At 49.2% G+C, this 12,126-nt stretch overlaps 2 protein-coding genes across 7 annotated transcripts in view; one reads left to right on the forward strand and one right to left on the reverse strand.

Annotated features, from left to right (window-relative positions):
- The window catches only part of LOC145506495 (N(6)-adenosine-methyltransferase non-catalytic subunit METTL14-like), an 87,795-nt gene that overhangs the window by 41,085 nt on the left and 34,584 nt on the right, over positions 1-12,126 (forward strand). The gene's annotated exons all lie outside the window — the stretch shown is intronic.
- Positions 1-12,126, reverse strand: part of LOC145506582 (liprin-alpha-1-like) — a 38,795-nt gene that overhangs the window by 13,146 nt on the left and 13,523 nt on the right. For 4 of the 5 annotated variants that reach the window (XM_081491597.1, XM_081491571.1, XM_081491587.1 and 1 more), the window contains exon 2: positions 2,998-3,082. In XM_081491597.1, coding sequence (XP_081347723.1) covers positions 2,998-3,078 — 81 coding nt within the window. In that variant the 5' untranslated portion in view covers positions 3,079-3,082. Of the gene's footprint in view, positions 1-2,997; positions 3,252-12,126 lie in introns of all 5 variants that reach the window. The other variant, XM_081491576.1, reaches the window with a different exon arrangement.

The raw sequence follows: 12,126 nt of genomic DNA on the forward strand, positions 1-12,126 counted from the left end.
AAAACCAACCAAACATTGTAAAGCAGTTATTCTCCAAATAAAAATAAATCAATACAATCTGAAAACTATCATTCAACACATACGTACTTTCATTTAAAGCTATACGGGATCATCTTCTATTCCTAGCTATTCTTCCAGTATAAGTGCTTATAAATGTCATTAGAGTTTGTGAAAATATGATTTTAATAGCTACATAGTATTGCTTAATATCTCATACATAAATGATAAACTTTCAGTCTCAAAATAGAAACATAATACCGAAAAAGGTTACGATTTTAAACTAAAGCTTGCATTTTAATTCAGCTTAATGAGAATTCCTCGGAAGAGGTAAAATTCTTATCAAGAGTAAATATGTGGAGTCCTTCTTGCTTTCATCTGTTAGGAATTATTGTCATTTAATTCTAAGGACTCTTGGACTTTTGACATGTTTGCCTTTGACTGTAATTTTTGACTGAGATAAAATCTTCAATGTAGATATTAAAAATGTCAAGAAGCACTCTTGTAAGTGTGAGTCACTCAGTCATGTCCAGTTATTTGTGACCCATGGACTATAGCCCACCAGGTCCCTGTCCACAGAATTTGCCAGGCAAGAATATTGGAGTGGGGTAGCCATTCCTTTCTCGAGGGGATCTTCCTGACCCAGGGGTCAAACCCAGGCCTCCCGCATTGCAGGAAGATTCTTTACCACATGAACCACCAGAGAACTCTGACCCTGGTGTACCTGGATGTAAAAATCCTCCAAAAAATATTACCAAACCAAACTGAAGAATACATTAAAAGAATCATACACTAGGATCAAATGGATTTATTCTGGGCCTGCAAGCATGATTTATTATCTGTACATCAATTACGGTGGTACACAATATGAGCAACATTAAGAATAAAATCATGTGATCTTCTCAATAATTGCAGAAAAAGCTTTCAACAAAGTGTAACATCAATTCTGATACCATCTCTCAATACAGTGGTTATCCACGGAACATACTAAAGGGCACGTAAAACAAACCCACAGCTAGCATCCAACTCAGTGATAAAGAGCTGAAAGATTTTCCTAAAAGATCAGGAATAGTACAAAGATGCCCGCTCTCACCAATCTTGTTCAACATAGTAGTGGAAGTGTCCTACCCAGAGGAACTAGGCCAGAAAAGGGAATACACGGCATCCCCATTGGAACAGAGGAAGTTACACTGTCACTATTCGATTATGACAGGATTTATATGAAACCCTAAAAACGCCACCAAGTAAGAAGTATTAAAACTAATAAACTCAGCAATATAGCAGGAGAGGAAGCATAAGAGAACAGAAAAGTCCCATATACAAGTGCATCAAAAAAAAAAAAAAAAAAAACCTGAAATAAATTTAACCGAGGAGCGGAAACACCTGTACAGTCACGGGCTCCAAGACATACAGTCTGGGTTCAAATCTCGGCTCACCCGCTGACCTGCAGAGTGACCCAGGGCAAATCACACAATGATCTGAGGCTCAGCATATTCAACTGTAAAATGGACACAAACCCAGGATTTACACCCAGGGCTATGAAACTCCAAAGAAGTGCTTATTTAGGCCGGGGGAGGGAGTGTCTCCAGGAGACTCTCCTTGTATGACACTCCTCTAGAACTGGGCTCTCCTGATCCTGTGGGTGAGGGTCAAGGGTAGAGCCTGGGAGCCAGATGGCACTGGACAAGGACGAGGACAGAAAATACTAGTTCTGTGTCAGGGAGGGAAGCCACCTCCTTTCCAGATCTCAGAGTGGGGCCTGCACCGAGGGCCCGGGGGATGTGCAATCGGAAGTGATAACTCCGAACCCCCCACAGCAGGGATGCAGCCTTCCTGGCAAGAACCTTCTCTCTGGTCCAGGCTCCAGGGTGATGTGGTACTGCTCCCTGAGTGCTCCATGTCTCCACCAGGCAAAGAGCTCCCGGGACTTGGAGGTCTATTAAACCACAGGTGCCTGAGTGTCACAATGACACAAGGGCTAACACCATTGAAAATTAGCTATATTAAAAAAAAATGACAGAAGTATGGACGAGGCAGGGCATGAAAAGCAGAAGGATTGACTACCTCTCAAGCCTTTAGCAGAAATCTCTCCACACCAGCTCAGCGGAGCCCGCAGGAGGAAAATATCATGGAAAAGCAGGCCATGGGTATATCTCTACACTGCTGGACCCAGAGACCCACGTCCCAATCCACCAACATCTTTTTGCGTATCCAGACACCAAGAGGAAGAAACACAGACCTTGCCTGAGAAAGTCTCAGCCAGACTTAATATTGGGGTTGCTGAGCATGCTCACATGGTCACTATGGACTCAGCCTCTCCTCCGTGCTCACATCCTCTGTCCTCACAGAAACATACATGGTTCACTGCAGAGAGCCCTCTGAGGGCACTTGTGTATACTAGAAACGGGCAATGGTAAAATGCGAAGAGAAGACACAGAAGTGGAAACATGCCTCTGGGGTGCTGTACAAATTACCAAAGACCTGCAGTCCTTGATACTTGGCATTTAAAAAAAAATGCTTCTTAACATGTAAATGCAGAAAGGACATTTCCAGGAGAAAGGACAAAGGAATCGTCCCATTGGGACAATATTGTATCCATAGGAGAAGGTAAGTTGGATCCCTACCTCACAAAACACCACCAAACCAATTAGACTGCATACGAAGAACCAACAATTGAAAGAAAAACTTGACAAAATTCGAACAATTTTTGATGAGGAAATATCTTTTGTTTAAATAGAGGTATTGCTGATTTACCATAATTTGTTTGTCTAAGGTGTACAGCAAAGTGATTCAGAGATTCAGCCTCTCAGGTGCTGCCTTGGACAAAATTCATTCCCTTTGGGAGGCCCCTGGGCCATGCCCTCTACTCAGAACAGCTAAGAATCCTGAATACGCAAAGCAGCATGTGGTGGTCCTCCTGGGGGTTTTCAGACTGAATAAATTATTCTAACAGGATACAAGAAACAAGCCCGGAGGTTAAGAGAGGATCTCCAAACTTACCTTCAAACCGGAGGCCTTGCTCCCTTGAATGTGGATGCGTGCAACAGCGCTTGCGAAGCGAAGAGGTTTATCGTGAATCATCCGTCTGCAGAGGACAAAGCGGTGTGTAGAGAGGACGCGCAGGCACGTCCCAGGACCCTGAGCACACGGACACAGTGACTGGACTCTCAGCCCTGCTCTTGGGGTACGGCACTCTCTCCACCGCTGACACAGGGCGAGCAGCTCACACGTGACCTGGAGTATGGTCACGGGACCTGGAATATGGTCCCATGACCTGGAGCTGGCCAATCGGTGTGCTCCATCCTCCCTGGCCACCGTGATTGGCTCAGGACTGGGGCTGTGACCAATCGGGGCCCAGGGCCGGACCTCAGGCTGGAATCAAGGGAGGAAGAGGAAGATCCGCCAAAAGGGGTGTGGCCGGGTGAAGTCAGGCTACAGCGGTGGAAGCGGCGTGAGGTCAGCCTGGGGCAGTTGGTGGCTTTCCCGCGCCCGTCAGGGCAGAGCCGCCCGCCTGAGAATGAGGGCGCTGCTGAGCCCAGGGGCTGAGAGCGCCGGTTCCTGCTGTGGTCCCGGAGATCCACCTGAGACCTGAGCAAAGCCGTCTGCCGGTGAGTCCTCTCCTGCTTGTCTGTCAGCTTGTTTGCACCACGCTGGGTTTTCTGTCCAGCTGGCTAAGTGGAGACCCTGGAAATGCATGTGTGTGGGTTCTGGCTGGCTTCAGGGAAGAAATGCCAGAGGACACTGGGAGCCTCCAGTTTAATCTGGATTCTGGTCATATCTCTTGAAAGTGAAGTGAAGTTCCTCAGTCGTGTCCGACTCTTGCGACCCCATGGGCTCTACAGTCCATGGAATTCTCCAGGCCAGACTGCTGGAGTGGGTAGCCTTTCCCTTCCCCAGGGGATCTTCCCAGTCCAAGGATTGAACCCAGGTCTCCCGCATTGCAGGCAGATTCTTTACCAGCTGAGCCACAAGAGAAGCCCGAGAAGACTGGAGTGGGTAGCCTGTCCCTTCTGCAGCGGATCAGGATTCGCGACCCAGAAATCAAACCGGGGTCTCCTGCATGGCAGGAGGGTTCTTTACCAGCTGATCTATCAGGGAAGCCCAGGATCTCTTAAGGCCAGCTAGTCATTGATATGTCTTAAGGCAAGCTACTCATTGTAGGGTTCCCCTAATTAGTCTTCACAGGATTAAGGTAGCAACCTGCTAAGGTAGCAATCAATGTCCTTTTTCTAGAGGACAAGAGCGGGGCTCAAAGGAGGTAACAGAGCTACAGCAAGGAAGTGTGTACCTAGACAAAACCCCCAGATCCTGCTGTTAGAACTCAGGGAAGCCATAAGGTGTGGCTTGTCCATGTGACAGGGGCTAAGGCGCCCAGCCCACACTGGGTACTGTGGGGACCTGACTTGGTAACTGCCGTCTGGCAGCTCTGAGGCTGACAAAAGCAGTTTGCACTAAAGAGAGGAAGGACACCTCCCTTCATCCACCCCACCACACCTCGGGGTACTGCCACACCCTGCCCCCTTTCTCTTGCTTTGTGAGGGAATAAGAGTCACGCTCATGTGACCACATTGGCTGTCCACTTTTCACGGGCTACCAACTGGAGCTGCTACAGGAGAGGCCAAGAGCCTTTGCCCCTGAGTACCTCTCTTTCCTTTGCACCGTGGGGGCCCTCCTCCACACTTGCACACCAGAGGCCTCCTCTGAGACACGCAGGGACCCTCCCTCAGTTTGCAACAGGTTGCCTCCGTGCCTGTCCTTTCAATGCCTCCCTCGAAACTCAGATTCTAGCCCCTTTGTCTACTCGCGGCCCCCCTGGCTGCCATGGGAGGGCCAGAGCTTACAATGAATCCCAAGCTCAGATCTGACAGGCGGGAATCTGTGTATAAAGGACCTGATTATTCACGCTGTACAGGCTGTAGTAGGCTCCAGGGATCCGTAACCAGGGCTTGGGCCATAGTGACTCCACAGCTGTTTTAATGCCTGCGGAGGGTTCTGCCTATAGTGGGGGTGGGGTGAGTCTCCTGAGGTTCTGAAGGCCAACTTTTTGCAGGTTCATGGTGCACAGAGAAGAGAAGGCGGAGTCCTTCCCTGGAGGTGGTCATAGCTCATGGATGAGCCAGACAGGCAGGCAGGGCACAATAGCACCTGAGCTGCCTTCATGAGGAAATGGTGTGAGGGCAGAGGAAGAGAACCAGGTCTGCTCCCTCGTGTGGTGCCCAGGGCAGGTTGTCACCAGACTAAACACTTAACTCTGGTGATGACCATCACTGCTGTCTGCAAAGGCTTTACACTGGCGTGTGTCTTCATCTAGCGGTCAGGCCGTCTCTAAACTACACTGTCCATGGGCATGGCCTCTTCCTTGGAACTTGCCTTGTTTCATCTCTTCCTTACTGAACATTCGTTTCCAAGAGGGTTTTTGGGCCACAAGGTTGTTGAGTTTTCTCTAGCTTTGCCTCATGAGGAATGCTTTTCCGGTTGTTGGTGTGGTTTGTTTTTCCAGCTCTCTTTCTTGGCTTATTTTGTGAATTGGTTTCTGCCAGAGGAAGAGCTCAGAATTTGCCTTCTGGCTGAGATGTGACACTCACAGCAGCAACGCCTACCTGGATATTATGACCACATTTGCCGAAAGGGCTTTGTTATGCAGAAGACCCCTTGAAAGTACCTACCCTGTCCTTTCAGATACCCAAAGGCTATTTGCAATGAAATAGAAAACAATAATGCTCAACCTTAGCCTTACAATCTGTGGGGAGTCAGAAAAATCCCCTGGAGAAGGGAAACACTAGCCATTCCAGTATTCTCGCCTAGAGAATTCCATGGAGCGTGTAGTACATGGAGTCGCAAAGAATCAGACAAAATCTGATGACTGAACAACAACAACGAAGCTTCATCACTCATCAAACAGAGACAACAACAGTATTTACACAACTGTGTGCAATGGCACCCCATTCCAGTACTCTTGCCTGGAAAACCCCATGGACGGAGGAGCCTGGTGGGCTGCATTCCAAGGGGTCGCTAAGAGTCAGACACGACTGAGCAACTTCACTTTCACTTTTCACTTTCATGGATTGGAGAAGGAAATGGCAACCCACTCCACTGTTCTTGCCTGGAGAATCCCAGGGACGGGGGAGCCTGGTGGGCTGCCGTCTATGGGTTCGCACAGAGTCGGACACGACTGAAGCGACTTAGCAGCAGCCACAGCAGTGCATGTTCAGTTGCTCATTCGTGTCCAACTCTTTGCAGCCCTGTGGATTGTAGCCCCCAAGATCCTGTATCTGTGGATTTTTCAGGCAAGAATTCTGAAATGGTTTGTCATTTCCTCCTCCAGGGGATCTTCCCAACCCAGGTATTGAACCCAAGTCTCCTGCATCTCCTACATTGGCTGGCGGGTTCTTTTCTGCTGAGCCACCTGGGAAACAAGTCATTACATCACTAGGTTATCCTAAAGTACTTAATGTAGAGTCTGGCTCTCGGGAAATTCTCACTGGTGACGTGAATATTCAGTCATCTATTATTATTGCTCATAGGATAATGGAATGGCCATGCTCACAAAAGGGAAAGAAGAGCCTTTCCAAGTCTAGTGAAATCCTTCGCCACACATATCTTTTTTAAAACTTGACTTTGAAATAAACATCCAACATAAAGACATTGGTAATGGCCACCGGAAAAGATGGAGTTGTACCAACAAGTGAGGAGGATTCTTCTCCCAGTTCCAACATGCATGCGTTGTTTGCCTTGCACCACCCACACTTCTGTGACAGCAGCTGGGGGTCCTGCAGCTTAACACAGTGTGGACACTGCCTATCTGCGTGTAGTGCCAGACCCCACAGGTTAAAGGCCCGACCCTATAAGACCCTCGCCCCACTTCACACATCATTTGCAAGCCCAGATGGTCACCTGCGCTCTGACCCACTGGCCACCCGTTCAGAGGTTCTAATGACTTTGGGCTCTATTAATTGGTAGAGTGGCTCACGGAACTCAGAGAAACATGTTGCCTACTAGATCACAGCTTTATTGTAAAAGGTACTAAACTCAGGAACAGCAGATGGAAGGGGATGCACAGGACGGAGTGTGTGTGGGGGAGGCACGGAACTTCACGCTCTCCAAGCCCCGCTTTCCCCAAATCCGCATGTGTTCATCAACCAAGAGCTGTCCAGACCCTGTTTGGTGGTTTTTCTGGAGGATTCATCACACAAGCACAATTGGTTAAATCACTGGCTGTTGGTGATTGCTTCGACAGGAAGCCCTTCTCGCGTTCCCAGACATGGTAGTGGGGAGGGACCGGAAGTTCCAATCCTCTAACCATGTGGTTAGTTCCCCTGGCAAAAAGCCGCCCCGCTTTGGAAAAGAGGCACTCTCTGAAAAGTCACCTCATTCACCTAACAAGAGACACCTTGACTGCTGTCCCCACTTAGGAAATTCCCAGAGTTTTAGGAGCTCTGTGCCAGGACTGGGGGACAAAGACCAAAAATGTATTTCTTCTTATGAATACAAGTCACAAGGTCACAGTGACCCCAAATTTCAGTGATAATTTGGTTCTATAGCCTTAAAAGGTTTTCAGCAGTTGATTGGACCTTTTTAAAAAAAAATGTTGGGGCCACACCTCAAGGCATGTGGGCATCTTAGTTCCCCAACCAAGGATTGAACCCACACTCCCTGCATTGGAAGGCAGAGTGTTGATCACTGGACCACCAGGGAAGCCCCTGATGGGCCCTTTTTAGATGAAAATGCTCCTGTGGTGTAAACTAAAGGGTTCAAGATTTCAAAAAGCTGGAGCTGAGCATGAGGCATCTTCTTATGCTGTCTTTAGACCATAACTGACTTTTCCATGGCCCTTGCAAGCCTGAGCTTTCCCCTGAGATGAGTCAGGCCCCAAGCAGCCTGTTGCCTTCCCCTGCTCGAGACCAGAGTCTATTCAGGGGCCGCCGGGCACAGGCAGCATGCAGGGTGTGCGCGGGTCCACGCCAGTGGAATTAGCAGAGAGATGCCTGGGATGGCTCATTGCCTGATGTGCTCTGATTATAAGAAGTGAGAGGGTTTGGGGAACAAGATAGCCTCGGCGAGAGCCCAGCCACACAACCTTGCCCACTGTGAAACAAAATTGTGCTGCTTCCCCAAGGAGAAAGAAATCCATGGACTCCTTTGAATAGTCAACGACCCCCAAAAGATGAAGAGTCTTAAAGTGGGATTTCTCAGCCTTGGTGTTGCTGGCATTTGATATCTTGGCAGTATTTGTAAATACAACCGAAAATGTCCCCAGATGTCACCAGTGTCCCCCAGATCCCAACGTTGAGGGCCAGCTGGACAGGCTGGACCGGGAGCAGGGATGAATGAAATGAAAGTTGCTCAGTCATGTCCGACTCTTTGCAACCCCATGGACTATACAGTCCATGGAATTCTCCAGGCGAGAATAATGGAGTGGGTAGCCTTTCCCTTACCAGGGGATCTTCCCAACACAGGCATCGAACCCAGGTCCCACATTGCAGGCGGATTCTTTACCAGCTGAGCCCCAAGGTAGACCCAAGGGAAGACCAGGAGCAGGGATGGGAGAATGCAAAAGGACAGTGAAGCAAGAGGAATGGGGGCAGAGAAGCAAGTCCGCCCTCTTGAGACGTCTGCTGGCCCGGTCATCTGCAGTTGTGACCAGGTCACGGGGGCTCAGAGGTGTGTGTGACCCCCTGTGCTCCCCCAGGGCCAGTGGGTGTGTGAGGCTGAGCTGCTCCGGGGGAAGCGTGGGCCTCGAGCCCCACACGGATGTGCGGCGCGAGCCTTTCTCCCGAGTCAGGAGGTTTATTGTTGAGAAGACATCCCGTGATGAACAGGGGAAGACGGGCCTGGCTGAAGTCGCGGTGGAGGGGTGTATCTTTTTTTTGTTGTTATTTACTGTGAGGCTCAGGCATAAAGACTTTTATTAGAGAAGTCATGATTATGTATGAAAAGTGAAGTCACTCAGTCGTGTCTGACTCGTTGCGACGCCATGGACGGTAGCCCACCAGGCTCCTCCGTCCATGGGATTCTCCAGGGAAGATTACTGGAGTGGGTTGCCATTTCCTTCTCCAGGGGATTTTCCCAACTCAGGGATCGAACCCAGGTCTCCCGCATTGTAGGCAGTATAATTTTGATCTGATATTTATTTTCTCTTTTAGTTTCTCAGCTCAGTTCAGTTGCTCATTCGTGTCCGACTCTTTGCTACCCCATGAACAGCAGCACTCCAGGCCTCCCTGTCCATCACTAACTCCCAAAGTTTACCCAAACTCATGTCCGTTGAGTCAGTGATGCCACCTAACCATCTCATCCTCTGTCGTCCCCCTATCCTCCTGCCTTCAATCTTTCTCTACATCAGCGTCTTTCCAGTTGAGTCAGCTCTTTGCATCAGGTGGCCAAAATACTGGAGTTTTAGCTTCAACATCAGTCCTTCCAATGAATATTGAGGACTGATTTCCTTTAGGATGGGCTGTTGGATCTCCTTGCAGTCCAGGGGACTCTCAAGAGTCTTCTCCAAGACCACAGTCCAAAAGCATCAAGTCTTCTGCGCTCAGCTTTCTTTATAGTCCAACTCTCACATCCATATATGAGTACTGGAAAAACCGCAGCCTTGACTAGATAGACCTTTGTTGACAAAGTAATGTCTCTGCTTTTTATTTTTTTAATCAACTTATTCATTTTTAGTTGGGGGCTAATTACTTTACAATATTGTAGTGGTTTTTACCATACATTAACATGAATCAGCCATGGGTTTACATGTGTTCCCCATCCTGAATCCCCCTCCCATCTCCCTCCCCATCCCATCCCTCTGGGTCATCCCATTGCCCCAGCCCTGAGCATTTGTCTCATGCATTGAACCTGGAATGGTGTTCTGTTTCACATATGATAATATACATGTTTCAGTGCTATTCTCTCAGATCGTGCCACCCTCACCTTCTCCCTCAGAGTCCATAAGACTGTTCTATGCATCTGTGTCTCTTTTTCTGTGTCGCATAAAGGGTTATCATTACCATCTTTCAAATTCCATATATAGGCATTAGTATACTGTATTGGTGCTTTTCTTTCTGGCTTACTTCACTGCGTATAATGGGCTCCAGTTTCATCCATCTCAATAGAACTGGTTCACATGTATTCTTTTTAATGGCTGAGTAATATTCCATTGTGTATATGTAACACAGCTTCCTTATCCATTCGTCTGATGATGGACATCTAGATTGCTTCCATGTCCTGGCTATTATAAACAGTGCTGCATTGAACATTGGGGTACACGTGTCTCTTTCAATTCTGGTTTCCTCGGTGTGTATGCCCAGCAGTGGGATTGCTGGGTCATATGGCAGTTGTATTCTCAGTTGTTGAAGGAGTCTCCACACTGTTCTCCATAGTGGCTGTACTAGTTTGCATTCCCAGCAACAGCGTAAGAGGGTTCCCTTTTCTCCACACCCTCTCCAGCATTTATTGCTTGTAGACTTTTGGATAGCAGCCATTCTGACTGGCGTGAAATGGTACCTCATTGTGGTTTTGATTTGCATTTCTCTAATAATGAGTGATGTTTATCATCTTTTCACGTGTTTGTTAGCCACCTGTATGTCTTCTTTGGAGAAATGTCTGTTTAGTTCTTTGGCCCACTTTTTGATTGGGTCGTTTATTTTTCTGGAATTGAGCTGAGCTGGTAGATCTTAAGGACACAGAATATTGAGAGTCCCAGATGGGGCTTCTGATACTGACGACCACAACCTGGGGGCTGGGGGTGGGGGAGGCTTAAAACAATACTAATCGATTCTCTCCCAGTTCTGGGACCAGAAGTTTATTTTATTTTATTTATTTTTATTAAATTAGGTTATTTATCTATCTTTTAACTTTACAATACTGTATTTGTTTTGCCATACATTGACATGAATCCACCATGGGTGTACATGTGTTCCCCTTCCGAAACCCCCCTCCCACCCCCCTCCCCATCCCATCCCTCCGGGTCATCCCGGTGCACCGGCCTCGAGCACCCTGTATCATGCGTCGAACTTGGACTGGCAATTTGTTTCACATATGATAATTGAATGCGTCAGTGCCATTCTCCCATATCATCCCGCCCTCGCCCTCTCCCATAGAGTCCATGATACTGTTCTATATATCTGTGTCTCTTTTGTTGTCTCGCATACAGGGTTATCTTTCCGATTTACTAAATTCCAAGGTGTCAGCAGGACCGGGCCCCCCGACCCGGGCTCTGGGGGAGCGTCACTTCCAGCTCTTCCAGTTTCTGGGGCTCCAGGTGTTCTTGGGTTTGGGGCCACGTGCCCTCAGCCTCCGCTTCCTCCTCACACGGCCTCCTCCTCTCTGTGTGTCCTTCCTCTTCTTATAAAGACACCCATCATTCTGCATAAGGCCCAGCTAATCCTCTATAACCTTATCTAACTTGACTTCATCTGCAAAGACCCCAATTCCGAATAAAGCCCCCCTCGCAAATATGAGGAGTTGGGATGTGGGTGTCTCTTTTGGAGGGCACCATTCACCCATCCACAAAGCTGGGCCTTTACACATGAACGGTTATCCCAGGAGTGGGGGGAGTTCACGCAGGACCCCTCGAAGTACAGCCATGGGTGGGGGAGGCATGGCTCGTGGTTGGAGGGCTGAGCGGGGCAGGTGGTCTGGTGGGAACCAAGCTTTGAGCTGGCTGCCTCGGTGCAGGGTCCCGGGGTGTGCATGGAAGCCCCTGAGGTCGTCCAGATGCAGGTTCTGACTCAGCAGGTCCAGGTGGGCCCCACACTGCGCTTCTCACCTGCTCCCAGGGTGTATAAACTGCTGAGCCTGGTCCATGCTTGGAGGTGTGAGGAGCGTGCAGTCCTGTTCCCCAGGAGCTGTCAGAAACGTCCCCAAGGAAGGCCCCTCCCCAGTGTCCACTCAAGTCCCCGATCCCCTGTCTAGTGCCCCTGAGGTACCCCAGACAGAGGCCCGCACACCCCGCTGGGTGCCCCGGGCCAGGAACCCAGTGGAGGGGGAGGGGCGGGCCTGGAAGAAACGTGCTCATGGCTCCGTGTGTGGGGCGGATGGAGGCTGAGCCCGGCCGACGGGCTGTGCCCACAGGTGACCCACTGGCCCCTGCCCCCCGCCAGGCACTGTGGTCCCAGGGGAGCTCAGCTTGAAAACTGCTTCCCC

This window comes from Giraffa tippelskirchi, chromosome 1 (assembly GCF_054371585.1).
Source record: "Giraffa tippelskirchi isolate mGirTip1 chromosome 1, T2T-mGirTip1v1.2.pri, whole genome shotgun sequence".
Lineage (NCBI taxonomy): Eukaryota > Metazoa > Chordata > Mammalia > Artiodactyla > Giraffidae > Giraffa > Giraffa tippelskirchi.